Source organism: Paramormyrops kingsleyae, chromosome 1 (assembly GCF_048594095.1).
Source record: "Paramormyrops kingsleyae isolate MSU_618 chromosome 1, PKINGS_0.4, whole genome shotgun sequence".
NCBI lineage: Eukaryota > Metazoa > Chordata > Actinopteri > Osteoglossiformes > Mormyridae > Paramormyrops > Paramormyrops kingsleyae.
Window position 1 is genome coordinate 71,975,706 of NC_132797.1, and position 21,344 is coordinate 71,997,049.

General features: G+C 44.5%; 2 protein-coding genes across 3 annotated transcripts in view; one reads left to right on the top strand and one right to left on the bottom strand.

Annotated features, from left to right (window-relative positions):
• col4a2 (collagen, type IV, alpha 2) overlaps positions 1 to 20,638 on the bottom strand; it is a 49,471-nt gene extending 28,833 nt beyond the window's left edge. For both annotated transcript variants that reach the window (XM_023826036.2, XM_023825952.2), the window contains exons 1-4: positions 20,500 to 20,638; positions 20,155 to 20,264; positions 20,001 to 20,055; positions 8,185 to 8,265 (exon numbers count right to left, since the gene is read on the bottom strand). In XM_023826036.2, coding sequence (XP_023681804.2) covers positions 8,185 to 8,265; positions 20,001 to 20,055; positions 20,155 to 20,219 — 201 coding nt within the window. In that variant the 5' untranslated portion in view covers positions 20,220 to 20,264; positions 20,500 to 20,638. The remainder of the gene's footprint in view (positions 1 to 8,184; positions 8,266 to 20,000; positions 20,056 to 20,154; positions 20,265 to 20,499) is intronic.
• A 218-nt stretch (positions 20,639 to 20,856) lies between these two features.
• col4a1 (collagen, type IV, alpha 1) overlaps positions 20,857 to 21,344 on the top strand; it is a 35,772-nt gene continuing 35,284 nt past the window's right edge. The window contains exon 1 of the mRNA XM_023826163.2: positions 20,857 to 20,995. Coding sequence (XP_023681931.2) covers positions 20,933 to 20,995 — 63 coding nt within the window. The 5' untranslated portion in view covers positions 20,857 to 20,932. The remainder of the gene's footprint in view (positions 20,996 to 21,344) is intronic.

Here is a 21,344-nt window from a genome sequence, read left to right on the forward strand (position 1 = left end):
AAACAGAAACTCTATATGGATGTCTACTATTAAATATGTTTAGAGATCGTTCAAACATATCCTGTTACACTCACCAGCTACGTGAAGCTTGTATAAAGAGTGTGAGAAAAACACGATTTCAGAGACAGGTGGTCAAAACCGGCAAAGAAAAAGCGAATTTGATTCCAGTGGAAGGATGTAAATTTAGAATGAGAACCATAAGTACTCAGTGAACATGAGTATTTCTATGATCTCCGCCATGCTTAACATTACTACCAAAGCAGCAGGAATGTTTGCTCATACAAAATATTCAGTGTAAACAGTGGTAGTCATCTCTGGGTTAGAGCAGGGGTGGCCAATCTTATCTGCAAAGGGCCGGTGTGTATGCGGGTTTTCGCTGCAACTCCGTAATTAGGTGACTAATTAGAGGACTGATTGGTTGAAGAGTCCTCACACCTGGGTTTGAACAGCTGTCCTACAGGTTATCCCAAAAACCTGCACACACACCAGCCCTTTGCGGATAAGATTGGCCACCACTGGGTTAGAGGATGTGGTCAAGGAGCAAGGTTGCTAATCTCCCCATTAGGATACGATAAACTAGGACAAAATTAAAGATGATGCAAGACCGAAGCAGGGGGGTATTTACATTTTTAAATGGATTTGTCTAGTGGTGGTCTAAAAAATACTTCAATACAAATGAATACTGGGAGCCTCAATCAGAAATTTAGGATGTGATTGTGAGTGTTTTGGTACAACAGAAATACCACATGCAGTGCAGTGTAGCCACAGTATGACTGGGAAGAAGAGCCCATTGAAATGCAGCTCAGAGTCAGAACACCAGCATATGCTAAAGTAGATTCTACAGAACAGCTGTTTGATGTTCCACACAAATGCTGTGGACAGCCATAGCATCACCACATTAGGTTACAGACCAGCAATTAATCAGGCTAGAAAGTAACACAAAGTGATGATAGACCATTGACTGAAATTAATCAACACTCTATCTGCGGGTGGAACACTCTCTCTTTCTGCACCAATAAGGGTATAGCATTGCCTCGACAAATCATGAGGAATTCGTTTTGTGTAAATTGGACTTTCCCACAGCTCCTGAGGATCACTGGCCTTCATCTTGTCCGCTTCCATTGGTCTCTGCTTTGCAGGTCAGCGCTGAGGTTTTTTCATTCTCATGACACAGCTGCTGCCCACATTTTCAAATTGTTGAGCACCAGCCAATCAGGCAATTACAGGAGAGTTTCAGAAACAGGAAATTAATCGTTTGTAAATTCTTGTTCATTGTTGCTTCCAAGATGATTTTCAATATGAAACAGGAGACCGCCTTCGATTTTGAAAACCAAAAATCATGTAAATAAATAAATAAATGTAAAGAACGCCTTCAAAAACTTCTGGTGTATTATAGAAATAAAACTTAATAGCAAGACAGAGATAAACAATCACCTGAGGTGAGTTTCGGTGCAGTCTAAATACAGACAACGTTGTATACAAATCCTCTGCTGAACAGTCAACGGCCCACAGATGCTAAAACGAGATGACATACGTGACAGTCCTGTGCTCCAGACTAAATACAGGGTGATGTGTTCAGTGGCCCTCTGAACACCACTGACCTCGTAATGCCGTCAACCTCAGTAATGGTTTGTTTGTACCAGCCTCAATGGGCGGCTGTGCTGGGTGGGGTCCTTCGCAGTGATGTAAACGTTACCACTGAAGTAAGAAATGATTGGGCAAGTGCATTTTCATGTACAGGAGTGACGTGTCGAACATCTACTGTAGACCTAAGGAGCACCAGCTTGGACGGGGGGGGGGGGGGGGGGGGGTGTTTGTGTTTTATCAACAGGTGCGATACAGAGCTGAAGTGATTTTCCACCCCTGGGGGTATTTCCAGTTAGACTAGTCCTGGGTAGACTTCTGGGTGGGCTTTACTGAGACAAAAATGATCTGAGGGCAGAACGAAAAAAGAACAAAAATTGATTTTCTCTTTGCATCAATCAGACTGTAGAGGAGGTGGGTCCGAGCAACTGGAGGAGGCGGGACCAAGACGTCTAATTGGTTGGTCCCACTTTCTCTAGTTGCTTGGACCCACCTCCTCTACAGTCTGATTGGTTATCTCTCTGAACCAATCATTTTTCTTTCTGCCCTCAGAACATTTTCCCACGAGCCTCAATCTACAGAAGAATGAACAAGTCCTAATAAAAATGCAGCAGAATAAAGTCATTAATGCTTTTCTCCCTTATACTCTCTGCCTGCACTGCCTGCCTGGCTCTACTGATGCTAGTTTTATCCAATCTCAGTCCGATGGTGTCATGCCCTGCAACGGTTACAATGGCCATAGAGCCACTAGTTCAGGTTGCTGGTTGTTCCAGGGGGATTTCTCCTGAAGCTTCTCTCCGGCATGCCCTGGACCTCAGAAGGTCCCTCTCCACTTTCTAAACAAATCTCACACTGCAGATTAGGAAAGAAAATGTCTATAATTAGGGGTGACTCTGCCAGTGTGCACTGCTCTGCCTCACATATTCAGAGTTGGGGACTCAAATTCCCCCATCACTCTGTGTGTGTGGAGTTTGCACGTCACGTCACGTAAGTCTCCCCCAGGTACTACGGTTTGCTGTCAGAGTCTGAATGAGACATGGGGTCTCTAAAAAACACACAGGATGTGATTGTGAGTGTGTGTGTAGGGGGGGGGGGGCGGGGGGGTGGACGACAGACCTCTTTTTCTGTCCCCAGAAGGGGAAACTCAGTTTTATAAAAATCTGTGACTGCATTCAAATAACTAAAAAGGTTAGGGCTGGATAGAACTTAAGGTTGTCATTGCTGGGATTTTCCCATGGAAATGAATGGATGGTCCACTCATGGATATGAATACAAACGTGTATGCGTGTGTCTGTGGATTATGTTTATATTACATTTTGGGGACCAAATGGCCCGCACAAAGTGATTAAAAACTTGTTATTTTGATGTTGTAGGGACCATTTTTCAAGTCCCCACCAAGATCTGGAATGCAATCAAAAACCTAAAAATGCCAAAAGTCTCGTATTTTGTTTGCTTACTTAAGGTTAAGGTTAGGGCTGGGTAGGGGTTAAGGTCGTCATGTTGGGATTAGAGTTTTTCTCATGGAAATGAATGGGGAGTCCCCACAAAGATATAATTACAAACCTGTGTGTGTGTGTGTGCGTGTTTGTGCATGTGTGTTCATGTGCGTGCGTGTGTTTGTGCGTGTGTGTGCATGTGTTTGTGTGTAAGTGCGCGTGTGTGTGCATGTCTGTGTGTGTGTGTGCGTGTCTGTGTGTGTGCATGTCTGTATGTGTGCGTGTGTGTGCATGTGCTTGTCTGTGTGTGTGCATGCAAGTGCTTGTCTGTGTGTGTGCGTGCGCTTCTGTGTGTATGTGCGTGTGTGTGTGGGCGTGTGCATGTATGTGCATGTGTGCGTGTTTGTGCATGTGTGTGTGCGTGTGTGTGTATGTGCGCGTGTGTGTTTGTGCGTGCATGTACATGTGCTTGTCTGTGTGTGCGCATGTGCTTGTCTGTGTGTGTGTGCGTGCGTGTGCATGTGCTTGTGTGTGTGTGTGCGTGCGTGTGCATGTGTGTGTGCATGTGCGTGCATGTGCTTGTGTGTGTGTCTGTATGTATGTGTGTGTGCACACCAAGACACCATTTCCTCAAAAAATGTCCATGTCTTTAAAATAGCTCCTGATCAACTAAAAAAATGCATTCAGCTTGGACCTTGCCAAGTGGACTATACCCCTCCTCTGTCCAGCATCCTGTCTGAGCACCTGACCCTTGACCCTGATGCTGTTATCCTGCTAAATCTAGCCCCGTGATTAGAAGCTGAGAACAAAGTTCCTTTTAGCTCCCTGTCGCAGCCTCTGGCCCACGCCTTTTAATGGGCCTGCTCAGAGGAGGCTCTGTGCTCCGTGCCATCAGCCTATCGGAGTCTCTCCTGCTGTCCCTTAACAATGTGTCCCTTGTTATGACCCTTGTCTTTAACTTTTAAGGCTCAAATAACATAATATGGACGTAGTCAAAAGCAGGCGGCTGGGGACGGTGCCTTTGCATTATTCCAAGAAAATCCTTTTATGCCAACAAGATTATTACCAGAAGATGGTCAAACGTGTGATTCCTATTTACTGATCGTCTGAAAGGCTCTGAGCAGATCTGGTGTGGGGGCTTGGCATTCCCGTAGGGGGGGTTATTTAAATGCCTCTAGGAGGAGCTTGTGCCCCCTCCTCACCAAGTGACAGAAGCCATCTAATAAGGGAAATTTATTCACTCTTTGGCAGGGGCGCCGTAAGGGGGAGGAAAGCTAGGACGATTCCAAGGGCCCCTGAGCGACAGGGGCCCTAAAAAATTAGGAAAATAACTGGATTGGTTTGGACTGGGGGGCCTAATATGATATGCTTTCATGGGGCCCAAAATCTCTAGCAACGCCCCTGCTCTTTGGAACACTGGTGTACTGTAGTGTGTCTTAGGTACAGGTTTGTGATCGACTGAATGTGTAAATAATTAAGCATGATGGAGCTGTGATTGGAGTAGCACTATGTCTCAGTAGGTAGCGCTGAGGCCTCAGGCCTGCATGGTTGGGGGTTTGGATCTCACCCCCATTGCCTGTGGATTTCCAGGATTTACGTACTGTATGGTGGGGGTGTCATTGGAATGTTGATGTTAGTTGATGTGTTTTGGGAGATTTGGTATGTTTTGGGAGATTTGGTATGTTTTGGGAGATCCAAACTATTACACAAAACATTAAGATAGCTGCCTTGCCAGAACACTATTAAACCACATTAAGGGTATAAACAGAGAAAATCATATTACAGATAAATGGGTAAACAAACCATGCGCTTTCAAGTGCATCACGGAAGTGCGAGCAAAGGGGCTCATGCCCAGAGTTTTCTAGCCCAGAGTTTGCTAGCCCAGAGTTTTCTAGCCCAGAGTTTTCTAGCCCAGAGTTTGCTAGCCCAGAGTTTTCTAGCCCAGAGTTTGCTAGCCCAGAGTTTTGTAGCCCAGAGTTTGCTAGCCCAGAGTTTGCTAGCCCAGAGTTTTCTAACCCAGAGTTTGCTTTTTTTCCCCCCACAAACATTTTTCTTTACAGGATTTGGCTTAAGTGTTCCAGCTTGTCTTCTGTAAAATCATAAATGCAGGGGCTCATTGCTACAGACCTCGTCACACATCAAAATGCCATTTCATTTGCTGAAGATACATTTAATACGGTTTTATATTTCATGCTGTGCTTCAGATAAAAAAAAAATAGTTATTCGAAGTTATATTACTAATTAAATTATGAATTAACTGAATTGTGGAATGTGCAATGGCTGGGGTACCCTTGAGGAGAAATTTTGGAACTGAAGCGGCATTCATCTAGCCAGCCAGTAATATATCAGTGATTTTATAGAGAGCAGAAGAAATTCTTGCTAGTTTTTATTGTGTTGTAACACTAAATGTTTTTTTTTGAGGAAATATATACTTACTACGCAAAATAAATTGCTTTAAACACGAATTATGACCGCCAACAACTTTGGCACAGTACTTCATATAGTTTCCTGCTTCCATTTCCAAAAATGTTCCATGCCTTGTCATATTTACCGTGAGGAAAACAGCAGACATCTATTTATGAATAAGTTCCTTTGGTCCATGTCTTCCTAATAGCAACAGGAAAAAACATGTGATATTCTTCGTGGGGGTGGTGGGGGGAGCTTGGGGGATCTCTTACTGCTGCAGTCTGTTTGGCATGAAAGGCATGAGAGATGCAGAGGCCCCAGCGGGCCGGCGCCGCGAGCGCAGGCGGCCCCAAAGGACTGCAAGTCCAGAAAGCCCATCGCTCCTCTATGTACAGCGACTCCGCATCTCGTGTTTTTCCATAATGCTGGAAATTTCATGGAAATTTTGTTCCATGTAGCAAAGACACAAAAACAATCCACTCTGGAAATATTTATAGATACCCCCTACGTTCCCCAGGACAACATCTGGATACATTCCGTGGTTTGTTCCCATGTACTGTCCCATAAATCAAAGACTCTGTCACGCAACTTCCTGTCTAAACTATTCGACTGCTGGTTCCCAGGACCACTAGTCACAAACCCACTTCAGGTAGCGACTAATGCCGTCTACAGCTTGGTGGTACATTGATCTGGCTTCTTCCCTGCCAAAATCATTAAAAAAAAAGCCCACATAATTCTAATTAATGTCTTCAGTGACGGCGTATTCGGTCATTCCCTAAAGGGACACGCTCTAAACTGTCTCCTAGCTCTTGCAACACCAAGTTAAATTGGCCAGTATCTGCCGATGGTGATAATCAGTCTTCTCCGTGTGAGAATGCTTTTATTTGCAGCTTAATGCAGATGTTAGACCCTTCTGCCAGTAAGGACACAGACTTTGTGGACTTCACATCACGTCCAACAGCAGATGAACAGCCGTAAACTATTCTGTTATGCACTGGTGTTTGTACAGTGGCCACTTAACGATTTCAATGCGCTGTACAGCTGTGTGTAATCTACAGAGAGAGCTTGGGGGGCAAATGGAGGAGGAGTTTCTATCCGTATGTAGAGACTTATCTGAAAGCATGTGTTGTAGGTCTTGCTTTCTTACAGACTGGCACTGGATTGTGGAGAACCACAAACCCAGAGCACCAACAGACATGTCAACACAAGGAAAGGTCTCCAAACACATCCCATTGTTGAGACTAAATAATTATTTCTCAAGATGTGCCTGTTTAGCGGGATGATAAACAGCTTCTCTTTCCACCCCAAATGTGGCTGGTCCATAGGGGAAATGTCAGGAAGAAATTCCCCAAAACATCCTTCTTGTGTTGGTCTTTCCCACATGACTCACCCTGAAATCTTATCACTGTGGATGCTACCACCTGAAGATCCCAGGTGGAACAGCAAACAGCAAAGACTAGAAACAGACTGTAAAATGACTGAAGCCTGCTCAGTCTGAGACTACCCCCCTGCTCAGTCTGGTCACATCACCGGAGGGAATTACACCTGTTTAATATAATTTATTTTATAAACATCACATATCTTTATACATATTATATGTTTCACCTCTTACTATATATCACCATATTTTGTTTATATCTTTCATCCCATTGTCAGGTGATCTTGAGACGACCCATTCAAGCCAGGAACAGCTGTAAATGAGGCAATGGGGTGGGACTTCTGCTTTATAGGGCTGGGGGTGTGTGTGTAGTCTCTCAGTAACTTGCTGTACAGCGGATGTGAGCACCAGGGGGAGGCGCTGTGGTGACGGTGTATCACAGTGACCGACGGAGAGCCCGTCCTTACGGAGCAGTGCTCACTGGGAACTGGAGCGTTGAGGAATGCATCGGCGCCCTGGCCTGTGACCTGAGGTCCGGACAGTAACGTGTGCGCAGCCCCACGTCAGTACATAGCTGTCCCAGTATGGGCAGAGGGCAGCACGCCATAGAGAGTGTTTACAGGCACTGCATGTGGAAATACTGCTTGTATTATTTTTTTTGTTCAAATTAAGAGAAACAGCAGCTGGAATTTAAGGCATCCAGGACAATCAGCCTGCTTTGTGTGCGTCTAGAGCGGGGAGGCCCAGTCTCCTGACCCCAGGGCCAGGGAACCGGCGCAGTGACGCAGCCGAAGGAATGCACTTCCTCTACCGTCGCATCACTCCCTCTCCTGCTCTGTTTTTGCTCTGGGGTGTCTGACATCAAACATGAAAAGACAAACCCATTTCCTTAAGCATCTTGGTGTTATTTTAACTTCAAGGAAATTCATAACATAGCTTCAGGCCTTTTATAACAATAGCTACTTGACTGAAAAAGCCAGAATTTAACAGATGGTTTCCATGGTAAGACACATCAAGCCATCATAACAGAACATATCCCACTCTGGTCACCGGTTATGCATTCTGTTCCCCACAAAGCAAGAATTTATTAAGTAAAAAACCTTAATCTGACCCTTATGGTTTGTCTTTAAAAAATCCACTCTGGTCTTAAGGTACCTTAAGTCATTCTCCTTGGGCACGCACATTGAAGAGGTTGAAAACAGAAGGACATGGAAGTAACCAATCAGATTGCCCTCCTGTGCACCAGGCACCAATGGGAAGGTATCAGTGCATGAGAAGCTGGGACCAAAGATCCTTATCATAGGTCAAAAGTGACACAATGCTGGTGGTGCTGCAATATTAATCCTTAGTTTGATCCTCAGAGACAAAATTGCCACTTACCCTTGCCCCCTTCTCCGGGAAACATTTACAGCCCCCACTGCAGTCTCTGCCCCCGCATGGTCCACTGAACTTCTTACCCCCCTGGGAGAAAAAAAGAAGCAGGGAGGTGTCATTGGAATGTGGCATATCACAACGTCTCCACAACAAACAGGTGCTGAAGACCATGGTAATGGAACTTAAGCCTGTGAAAAAAGTTTTTTCTTTATGAAAGACACCTCTAGTTGTATTATGAGTCCCTGTACTGGGTAAGCATTTATAAAAGATGGATAGATGGACGGACGGATGGAGTTCCAGGTGTTTCCTAACAACACAGTCCTTATTTTGTTCCGTATCTCATGTGTGTCTGGTTAGAAAAGCCAAAATTTTCTTAAGTATCTGCAGACTGACATGGACCCCATTACACAATCCTCCATTTCAACACCTTCATGTCTGTCGTTTCACAGCTGTTTCCAGAGTCACGTCATTTCCCACCTTTAGAAGTTTCATCAAACCAAAAGGTTTAATCTCGTTAGAGCGTTTCACCAATGCTACGTGATGTTTTGTAATTTTTTCAAAGACATCAAAGAAAAATGGAATACCAGGAAGAAAAGACATCAGGGAATATAAATTCCACATCCATTTTGAAAGTCAAAAAATCGAGTGCTTAAGCAGTGTTTTGATGATAATTTATTTGCTATTTAGGTTTCAGTAATCAGGGCCCAAGAAGGAAGGGCTTTCAGGTATGATGGATGGATTGAACTCACTCAGGACTCACTTAGGACTCACTCAGGACTCACTTAGGACTCACCCAGGACTTATTTAGGACTCACTTGCACATATATTTGGTATAGGTTTCAGTGAGCATTTCAGCTCCATGTTTTTGCATTGTAATGGAGGACCTACAGTATAAAGACACAGGGAGAATATGCATAAACAGAACTGGGGCCAGATTTGAAGGCGTAACTACACAACGCAGTTACAGTCCCACCATCCTGATTTTATATGCACTACTGCTGTTAATGGTGCAGTATGGATGACTCATTAAATACAGAAAGAGCAGATTCACATGCACAGAAAAGTGACAGGTCAGCTATTCATTAACTGCTTCATATTCACACTGGACAAGAAGCATTTTCACGATTCACTCGTCTGATCAGTATATTTGCTTGAAAAGCTAACAGACATATCTCAAGAATTTGGGTTAAGTGTTTGAAGAGCAATTTTGTTTCTATCAAAAGAGAGACTTCATGTATAAATGTGTCTACTACTGAAGCGACGAAATGCACAATGAAAGGTGAAGACCAAGCAGTAAACCACTCATTTCCTGTACGGCTGCAATGGTTATCTTACTTCTATATAAAGAAAAGCTGAAAATTTCATTATCCTGTGTAAAGACAAACATTATCCAGTCAGTACCATAAATACAAAGCCGAGGACAGGACCACAGAGATGCACCAAGAAACAGCTAACTGAGTCATTTACACAATTTTCATTAAGGAAGCTCCAGACCATTTTAAACAGGTTGTGGCTAAACTCCTTTTACTGTTTAGTGCTTAAGGGACAGTCGGACCTCCATGAAAGGCCTCAACTTTAAACAGCCCCGAGACTTGCAGCCCTCTGCACCTAAATCCTGTTTATTCCGCCTGTTTGCAACAGCAGGACCGCGGGAATAATATAAATTCCCGCCGCCACACTGACGTGAGGTTCTCAACATAGGTCAGACAAAGACCACACTGGCTTCCACACTGGCTCCATAAAGAACTCTTTTTGTTCTAAGATAAGTCTTTTCATGCTCTCACATCTCTTCCATACAAAAGCCAATTCTCCCGGAGAATGCAGGCTGTTTTACTTCACTTACATCCATAATAAGATTCCTGCCCATGGTTTCAAAGGGAATACCGCCGAATGGGATTTTCTGTCAGGAAATAAAAGTTTTTTTAAAAATATGTGGTTCCTTTCAGTTTTTCCCCAGAGGATACAATATAAAATAAATACATTACCGTCGGCACATATTTACATTTTTGGCATTGATCTCGTTCTCTTCGCTTGCTTTGTCGGACAGCTAATGCCAACACCAAATATGAAACAGTTTCAGGAGAAAAGTCCCAAAATGATTTCAAATTGGGTTTAGTTTGCTTTCTACCTAAATGTCCTGGAACAATCAAAAAAAATGTTTTGAATGCCCATACAATGAAGCAGAAAGATCCGGAACAGTATTAAAGCTGGCCATAACGGTTGATGGCTATTTCAGATGGAGATCTCCTCATTGTACTCCATCCTGTCAACCCGCCCCTGGTTTCCGTGGCTGGGTAATGACGGTTTCTCCATTAGACATCCTACCTGTGGAGAGGGGTAACAATGTTCTGGGGTTGGGGGCGGCTGCATTGTGAAATCTTGAGAGATTCCATCAGGAGAAACCATTAAGGAACAAACACCAGCACACACTGTACTGGATTAGACTGGATTAAAGAAAATGCTGCTGTGAATACCATGTTTTCAGCTTTCGCCCACTTTGCTTCCACATAAGGCTCAAGTGCATGGAGACAACATGCTATCTCATGCCACTGATAGCCATCGCAGACCACTCTCCCAACCCACATGGGTTCTCGAATGAGTTGCAGGACAAGGCATGAAAAAGCACCATTCCTTGGTGGCTGATCTTTTAATCTTCTGCTGGTGTTTATGCTCAACACAGGCCTGCACAGAAGTGACCTCAAAGATGCCATCTGGAATGGTGGGCATTCATCTCCACTGTGGGAAAAATCAGTCTGAGCCACATTACGGGTCCAGAGCCGATCAGAACCAGCTGAGATCTGGGTTTTGTGGCAAATGCATGTACAGTTGTCAGACAGATTGTGGGACGCTGCAGCAGAAAAGGGGTGACTGAGATGAGGATTGTACTGGTGTGGCATGAAGGGTCCAACAAACAGCAGATGCCTGAATCAGACTCTGAATGGACAAAAGCCAAAGGAATCTCCACTTCCTTTTCAGCTCTGGGTGACATTATAAACCAGACACTGCGGTAAACCATGTCTAGGTCACAAGTGAGTTTCAAAAGAACTGCACAAGATAAGCATTACGGTTTGTGGTTAAGTGTGGCTTTTCAATGAAGTGTGCAAGACGGGCCAATTGAGGGCAACCTGTCTCAGGCCGAACCCTCAAAATGGAATAGAAAACAAGGAAAGAGAGGTAACAGCAAGGGGTACAAGACCAAAAACCAAAGTAATTTAAATGCAATATCATATTTTTTCTATTTGCTACTTGCCATTCCTCTGTAGGAACCATAGAATTTAAAACAAAAAAATAAATAAAAGCAACATCCAACAACTTAAAGTTCACTGTTTTGATACGGACAGAAATAATATGAACAGAAAAGAGAATACTTCTAATAAAGGTATGAAAAATAATGTTGTACTTTTAGAGAATGGTTGGGCTAATATAAATAGCCAGCATAATGTAATGTAACTCGTCACTGGAATTATCACTGTACCTATATATTCACTGCTACCTAAATCTCATGCGATGTAGGAGTGGTCTTCCCTGGAATGTATATATCAGACCCAGAAGGACATCTCCGTTAATGAAGAAAACTGGCGATTTCTCCTGCAGATAAAGCTTCCCCCAGCATGTCAAATCTCCCATGATGCACTATGGCATTCTAAAGCTGTCAAAAACATTGGCCTGTGCCAGTGGTGACCTCTGTCGCTGTGAGAACCTACAACACTCCGTTGGAGATCATGTTTCCTTTAATATATGAATATAACAGACAGAAAAAAATGACAGAAATGGGATGAATGGGCAGCAGTCTGGGCGGATGGTGAAGGCAGACATGTTTTTCTTGGCTTTTCCCTCCTGACTCCTGCCATATACCACGGAAAACAAACTGCCAACAGGTGTGTGGTGCATGACCACAATAAAACCAGTAGAGGGCAAAGCCAACGGGAGGTGGTGCTTCTGTAAAAATCATTGCAGCTCATCTGGAACCTGTGTTGGATGCGTAAAAACGCAATTATGGAAAACACCTAAGAAATATGAGCCCCATAAGGGCGAAACATTTTCAGGAGTCAGTCAGATGAAGCCAGGCCAAAATGTAAATATTTTCGGGTTCGAGTGTGCAGAAAAGCCTAGGCCAATCCCTGAGTTGATCACTCTAGAGTCCGGTTAATGTCTTCAGTAGATGGACTGCGGGCGGCAGCCAAAACTTCATAAACCCAAACAGACTCTCCGAGCCCAAACAGTCGCCATCTTGGGAAAGTCTTTATATCATTCCGCTGCATAGCGCCAGTTTCACTTTACTGCACAAGCCTCTGCCCTCGTTTGAAATGACGCAGCCATTTCCTTGGCCTTCTGATCCCTGTCTACATCCCATTAATGGGTAACACTTCACACTGTGCTGCATTTACACGCCACCTTTTACTCCAAAACCTCAAATGTCAACGTGATGAAGTCAGTGCTGTATGTGGTGCTGAAGGTTGCCTAAGGACTCATACTATTTAACTTGAAGAATGTGCTGAACCTGAATTGCTTCAATAAATTATTGAATCAGATTAATAATGCAATAATGCAAGATAAATAATAATATATGCATAATACAAAACTAGTAATTATTTAGTGACACTTTACATTAACTGCACCTTAATATTGTCTTTATAATGCATCCGTAGAACATTCAGTGCACCTTCATAATACATTCATAGGACATTCATAAGTAGCATGAATGCAGCATGAATGTATACATTAATAACAAACATTATAACTGTATAATCATATAATGTTTGTTATTAATGCAATTATTGCATTAATAACAAACATATTAAGGTATGTTAGGATGTTAAGGTATACTGACATGCTGCTTATGAATGCATTATGAAGGCATTATAAAGGTGACGTTAATGCAAAACAATTATTTTGTACATTGATGTTGGCAAAATCCTGACTCCAGGGCCAACCTACGCATCTAACCCTAGGACCTTTGCCATTTGGCAGGGGCCACTATCATGTTGTAAAGATTTTGACCTGTAACCCCTAACCCCCCCCCCCCCCACACCCACAAACACAGGCACACCCACCCACCCCCCGCACAACATCAGAGAAATTTCTATTTCTATTCTGCTCCACGTTACCCCTCCACCCAGGGCATCCCCCACCCCCTGCGGCCCGCCTGACTGGCAGTAACAGCAGGATTGGACTGGTTTAAACAAACCTGGCAAAAATACCCCCCATTTCTTAAAGACTGGTTCTCCTGCAGGCTGTTACTTCCGGGAACAATCAATTAATTATTATGTGCCCTTACCGAATCACACGGGACCCTTTAAGGCAGGAATGAGGAACCTGTTCCATGGAGGGCCGGTGCAGGTCTTTGCGATGGCCTCTCAATCAGCCAATAATTAAACAGTAGGTTCTGAACTCCAGCCCTGGGGACCCACAGTTATTGGCTGATTGACAGGCCACCCCAAAAACCTGCACCCTCACCGGCTCTCCATGGAACAGGTTGCCCATCCTTGCTTTAAGGTGACGTGGGCATGGCCTCAGGAGAAACCCGGGCAGGACGAGGAACTGCACAGAAGATCCTGCCCGGGACCAGAAAAGGGCTTACCTGCCCGTCAGACAGGCTTTTAACAAGCTGCCGATGTGAGCCGTGGGAGTCTGAGAGAGCCAAATCTGTGCCGTGCGTTAAGCAACATGCATGTCAGCCATGATTTTCAAGACTCACATACATGTCCCATGTGTAACACAGGCTTCCATGGTGGTTGGGGGTTGGCAGCCAGAAATGCAAGTAAAGTGAATGAAATAATGAAAAACAGGGTGTCTGGGTAAGAAAAGCCCGTGAATAGTTAAGCTTGGACTGTTAATTCCGAGTAACGCTAAAATATGTCTTCATATTCATTCATCTACAGGTGGATTGTGGGATGGGGGGGTGCAGAAGGCATGCTGTAATCAACCCCCTCCCCCACGCTAACCCTAACACCCCCCCACCCCCGCAGCTGACCTCATATGTATTTTTTTAGACATTTCGCTACATCTGGCAGCAAGGCGGTGGCACTGCGTGCATTTCGAGCGGAAGGAAACGGCAGAAGAATGAGAACAGAGAGTCATTCCCTGTTCCGCAGCACAAAGTGGACGAACACTGAGCTGCAGGTGACGCATGTGGGGGTCCCGCAGAAGAGGAAACCCCAACGTGAGGAGTAAGGAGACCCCCGGGCTGGGGATGACAGACCTGTGGTCCCAGAAGATGGAGGGCAGCACTCCAAACATCCGCACAGTAGAGGAACTCGCTATCCTGAAACGTGCCCAGGGTTCTTCTGTGTGCTGTTTCCTCTGTGGCGGTGTTTCCCAACCCCGGTTCCCGGGAATCCACAGACAGTCCATGTTTTTGCTCCTTCGCAGCTCCCTAGATTTTGTTTCAACCAACCAGTTGAGTACTGACTCCTTATACTCAACTGGTTGGTTGGAACAAAATCCTGGTTTGAGTTTTTACTTTCTGGACCTAAAATGTCCACCTCTGTCCCTACTGTATCAGGAGCTGGGAGAAAGCAAAAACGTGGACTGTCTGCGGGTCTCCGACGACCGGATTGGGAAGCACTGCTCTATTGTTTTTCAAGCTGTCTGAGGAGCACGTAACTTCTGTGAAAACTCACATGCCCCCACCAATCATTGCTTCCCAGGCATTCATTCAATGTGGAGTCCATGAGGAAGTTCAGCAGGTCTTTTGGATTCTGATCAACATTTGCAGACCAGTTCACACAAACAAAAAAGTCAAATGGTTTCGCCTGGAATTTCATGAAGGGCTCAAAGTCGTTTCCGGCGGTGGTCCCCAAAAGGCGGAGGACAATGGGACACACCCAGCTACACAAGTCACAGGCCTTCAGGGCCAATGTGAATCACACTTTCCAAATCATCCAGAGTGTCCCCCCCGGGGGAAGCTGTTCCCACAATTATATATTTATGAGTCTCAGTTCTAGCAAAGAAAATATAAACCAGTATCTCCACAGTGACAATGCCTTTGGGAGCTGAGAACTTATCAAATGTCTAAGGGGACAGGAATTTGCTGTCCATGACCTTCACCCTTGACCTTCAGCACCCCCCCCCTCCCGCTCCACCACCCCCCACCCCAGCTCTAGACGTCCCATGTTCCTTTACTTTTTCCAGTCACAGAATAAGACAGAGAGATAGGCTCCAACAGAGCTTCTGTCCATCGGAAAGACCACTGCCTTATTTAGAAGTGAAACACTGCATTCCTAGTCTACAATCTGCCAGTCAAGCAAAAGTCAGACTGTCTGTTCAAGACCATTTCTAATTCAATTCAGAAGCCTGTCAAATAAAAATGACCACAAGACCCTAAAAATATGACATAGTGCTATTACTGCAGTCAGGCTGGATTTTTTGCTAAAGATGTCTAATAAAGGCTAATAAAGGGTCTCTTTCTATGATGATTATTATACGACTGTGCTGTTCTCAGAGCTACCTGAGGTCTTTTCTGCAAATTACCACCAGACACTGTCCTCATACACCAGACTGAAGATTCTGGGCCCCATGAAAGCTTGACATATTGAGACCCCAACCTAGACCAATCAAATTATGTTCCAAATATTTTTAGGGCTGCTGAGTGGATCATCTTAACTCCCTCCCCCCCCCCCCCCACTATACAATGCCCCTGCACCTGACCAACAACTGCATGCACTGTACATTTTTCAACACCCTGTTTTTGCACACTACACTTTCTGGTCAATTGTCTTTTCTTGTCGTTTGTGTCGTTTCTATCATCCACTTTTGAGAGGCTGAGGAGAGTTATAATCTTAGCTAGTAAATCAGATGCGTTAATTTGCACATGTTTCTGCTTCTGTCTGAAAGTGGAACGTGCAACTGTGTGTGCAAACCTTTCGGCACAGAGACCCTGAGCGCGGAGCTGGGCCGTGGCGGGGGTGGGCGTGACATTAACGCACATTCATCACGCTCTACTGCCATGACCACGGCTGAAGTGGTCTGCTCTACTAATCAGACAGCTGAGTTTTTTCACCACGAAAAATACTGAAACAGAATTTTAAATTGCCTGCATTTGGAAGTGGGTGTGCAACTGTGCATGTCTCTTTGCGTTTAATTGGAAATTTAAAAGAAGAACTAATTAAAGAATTGTTTGAGAAGCGGTTTACTTTCTAACGCTTCTTTTGCACAATAATTTGTGTTTTTTATATAGTAGTAGAGCTGACACTGCAGTACGAGGTCCTTTAAATAGGAAGGAACTGTCTATATATTAGTCTATGAGTCACATAAGTTCAGAGCTGAAGGCTTCTGTGGAGCTACCGATTGGCTGCTCAGTCAGTGAGCCACGCCCCCCAATATTCCGGAGCCTGACTGGCGCTACGTGCCCGTTCACACAGAACTTCCAAGATGATCCCCCGAGGCAGAAGATGGCTATAAAAGACGGCTTGGGCCTGCTGTCACCTCAGCGGCTCGTGGGTAAACGAAAGCGACGAGGCAGCTAATGAACAAATCCTCAGTGAAGTAGGAATCCTCAGTCAGCAGACTGCCCCCCCCCCACCCCCGCGACTCCCAAATGCCTTCCCCATGCCAAGACTGTGACAACTCTAGCAGAGATTAAACAGCCAAACGGCAGCCCAGAGCCTGGAATCATATTCAGACTATAAAAGGAAGGAGGACACAACTAAATGAAGGAGTGGTTCCTCTCTGTTCCCGGAGTCCTACAGGACATTAATCAGGGGCTATTCAATGACAAATACTGTCACTAAGCCATTAAAACAGCACTCCCCCTCCGGAGAAGCTGACACTTAACGTTCACTGTTATGTCTGTCTGTGGTGTTTGATGGTGGGCGCCCCCCCCCCCCACCCCATCGGGACAAAGCTGCGTGAGTTCAAACCGAAATCAAAATGAAGTGAAATGATTTTTTTTTTACGTGCGACAAACAGATATAACACTTTAACACATAATCTGACATTAGACTTGAACTTGGAGGGAAGAAGGTTTGGCTGACGAGCAATGCAGCTCCCAGAATGGAAAAGGTCAAAGCAGCACTCATTTCTTGGAATTGTACATTTCTTGGGTCCCTTTTACTAAGAGGTTAAAGGCAATCATAATAAGAGATACTAAGTAAAATAACATATGCCTACCCATGCCCCTGTCCTTCTAAATGTTTAGTATTGTGAAGATGATCTGAGGTCAGTTAACGGAAGGCCTGTACATTTGGATCTGACAGTCAAGGCCAGGATGAAGACAACTGACCCTGACTACATGAAAGAGGGACAATGAGGCCCTCGAAATGGTGAAGATAGGGAAGTTAGCCGTGAAATAGTGAACATGGGACTGCAAGCACACGGTGTGGACTGGGCCCGCATGCCCGGGCATACGCCACGGTAGCTGACGATAACTAATCTGAGCATGGCAGCGTGGAAGAGAACTGAAGCATGAGGGTCTCTATCTGCAAGATCAAATGCTCTATTGAAAAGGCCCCACCTACTCCACCATACAGAAAAGCCACTGTCTACACCATCTACACTCTCTCTAATGCTATGCCATCAGCTCCTCGGAGAATCCATGAACCAGCATCAGCTGCTGATGGATTCGCCCACCTCTCCATATGGACAGTCCCTTTGTGAAACACTGCTAAAGCAAACAGATGCTACAGGGCTGGCCTGGTTCCACGGTTCAGTCTGCTTGCCAGGGAGACAAACGTGTGACCTCTGGACCACGATTTTACCCACAATGCACAGAAACTCGTTATCGGAACTACCCTGCTTCCCTAAGCAAGGCGAACACAATAGACTCTTTCCACTAATTGTTGGGCCTGCTAGCTGTAGACTATGGCGGGGAGGCAGGTCCAACTTCCTGCTTCTAATGTAAGACACAAAGCTGTAGCTCAGGGAGATCCTCTCACATACGCTACCATACATCAATGCTCCAGCCTTCAGCTACCAGCTGCCCTTGGTATAAGGACAGGCCAGCTGACACCGTGATGTGGTCGTGGGCCAGGGGGTGGCGACAGCGATGAGCCCTGCCCCATTCTTCCTGCGGACGCCCCTAGAGGTTTGATGAGATGCTCGTGTGGAAGCAGCTACAGCTCTTCCTCATCCTTCTCAAAGACGAGCCAAAATGTTTTTCTTTTCTCGGATCTCCTCTCACGCACGATCACGCACGCCATGTGGGTGCTGTCTTCAGTCCAGTCAAACCCGAGGGCTGCAATCATAGCACAGCATCCACACACTCTTTGGATTTCCATGCCCTTTGCTTCGAAATATAGACTCTGCCAACATCTATCTATGATAAAAGACATCTTGAAGTGCATTCCCACACCAAGACCAAATAAAACTCCCAAGACCTCTGCTCGACTTCCTGTTGACAGGAACCCCCACCCCTCCCAAGCCACATAGTCCCTGAAGAAGGCTGTGGAATATGTGGCCTACACAAATAAGTCAAGGAGAGACACTACACTTACCCCAAGGACAGCAGTGATGTTTTTTTTCTCATCATACCACACAAAGTATGATGAATTAATTATAGTAATAACGTGACTGTATTACTGATTATGTTTCTTAATCGTTTTCTGGGGGCCCAATGACTGTACTGGAATTGCGACCACATCAGAACATCAGAATACCCTGAAGGTGTTAGGTGATATAAGTAAGTTGGCAGCGTTCAATTATATATCCAGTTTAAGTTACGGAACTGAAAACGACTTTCCAGAATTGCACAAGAACTCCAACTTCCAAACAGTGTTTCATGCAGTCGGACCATTGGGGACGTCCGCATGCATAGCTCCAGACATGGAATACTAAGGACAGCACAGGATATGAGACAGGATGTGAGGACTAGGTTTACAGAAAGAGAAACAGGAGCTCTGGTACATAACTATGGTTCAACTGGCCTTTCACTGGCTCCACACACTGGATGGTCTTATCAGGCCATGGAACCACTCCGGGGGGAACTGTTCTCCAGATGTATCAACTAGGGAGGCCCGATATTTTTTCCCCTGGAAGGAAATGTGGTGAGACTAACACGCCTCAGGCTTGTCTTCACTCTGAGTCCCACAAAGTACCTTTTAACTTGCGATGCATTGTGCTGACTTACTGTGTCCCCACCGGCCGCACACACACAAAGAAAAACATCTGAGGAAATCTGACAAAAGCATCGAAAAATACAATTTTGCCAGTGACAACTGTGGCTATAGGGTTAAACAAACACCAAGTACATGTGGTTTTATGTTGACACTGGTGATTTTCACATGGAAGAAGGAAGTTTGATTCTATCATGACCTTCCAGCTGTGAATAAAATCACTTTTTCTCTCAGCTGGCCTCCACTCAAAGCTGGACCACTTGGCATTGTTAGCTGTGAGTTGCAGGCTACATGGTCCGGCTGTTTCCAACCTCATCAGCGTAGCTTTATAAAATAAATAAGCTTTCACTCTATATGTGGGAATAAAATCACTTGTATCTCAAAACATCTGTGAAAGATAGAAAGTTAATATTTAAAATTATGCATTATATTTACTAAATAAAACTGTTTCTGCAGTATGATGACAGATTCGTTTTTTCTATACGGCAAATAAATAGAGAACCCTTGTCGGGCGGCACAGAACCGACCTCCGCCGGGTCAAGCCTGACGCCAGCGCCGCGCCGCCGTGCGCGTGTGCACTCCCACTGATAAGCGTAACGCGCGTGTCCTCTATTTCTGCGCAGTTTCAGTCTAAACTTCGGACCATCTATTGCGCATATTTCGACATATGGACAATAATGCAAGTTTGCAATATAAGGATTTGTTCCATCGTCGGTAAAACGAATACATAAAAAAAAATAAAAAGGTTCAATGAGCTTAAAAACAACTTACTGCTTCCACCTCAGACGTCAGAAGAACGAATACTGTCGAACACAGTATAATACACCTGTAAACAAATAAATAAAAGTATGAACGAGATATTAATAGACTGAGCGTATACAAAACTTATTCTATACATCTGAATGCGAGTGAATGGTGTACTTGCCATGTGTTTAATTCTTTTCGGCGATGAACCCGCATCATTCCGCGCACCCGCACTTCAGAGTTCATTCGGATTATTTCCTCAGTTTTTTCCAACAGCTAGTGCATCTTGACCTGGGATTTTTTTTTGACAAAAGTTCATAACTCTTCATATATAAACCATTCCACTGCAAAACTGATTATTGTGGAAAATGCATTTCAGCTTTTACACCATCTAATAAAACGCTTGCTATTTCCGCGCGAATTATTCGGGAGCTACTGGAATTATAAGAATGTGCGCCCAGGGAACAGATAAAAATATATATAAATGCAATTACGTTTTATAACATTGTAAGCAGAAAACACTTACAGCGACAGTCAGAACTGCCTGTTCCCTCGCATCCAGCTGAACTTCCCTTCTGGACTGTAAGGCACCCACCTTTGGGCAAGAAACAGTATCTATCCCGAGAGAAAGAATCCCGCGTCGTGGAGAAATTACAAAATATACCTACAACGACCACTAAAAAGATGAGGACGAAACTTTGTGCTAAGAAGCAAGAAATGCAAGTGGTGGTTTCTTAGAGAAAGACGTGTACGGGGGTGGTCATGTCTAACACGAGGGGTGGGGTGCAAAGAAGAACAAGAAGTTTCTTTGGGCAAAAACTCACAGCGGTATCAAAGCCAAGCAAAGATGAAGTCAATTGCGGTCCATAAACTTCGATAATACAAAACAGGCAGATAAAATAAGAAGCGACGGACTATCCCGTTAGGAGAGCTATCTTAAAAGACTTTCTTAAATTACAATGCCGTCACATATCGTCTTATTTTTCATGGTCTTCACTAACCTACACCGGGCTACAGCTGATGTGAGTACAAACTTAAATTATATTAAATTATATTATAAATTATATTATTATATAATACTGGCCATATGTGATTTGCGCTTTTCAGGGTTTCATTGACTTTGGTAGGAGTCATAAAAGCAAGTTTGCAATATCGCTGCAACCTGCTTCCGAGAGAGGTGGAAGGTATGACTTTTAACACTGAACAGGTTCAGTCAGACAGCCTTCAAGTGTCACCGTTGAGTTAAATCGATCATTTCCAGCCAATGTAGCGACTTTCACATACCCTGTATACACTGCAATTCACACAGGCTTATCATGTAGATGATCGGGATAGCTCTGCAAATACTCTTTTTATTGCATGGAATATTAG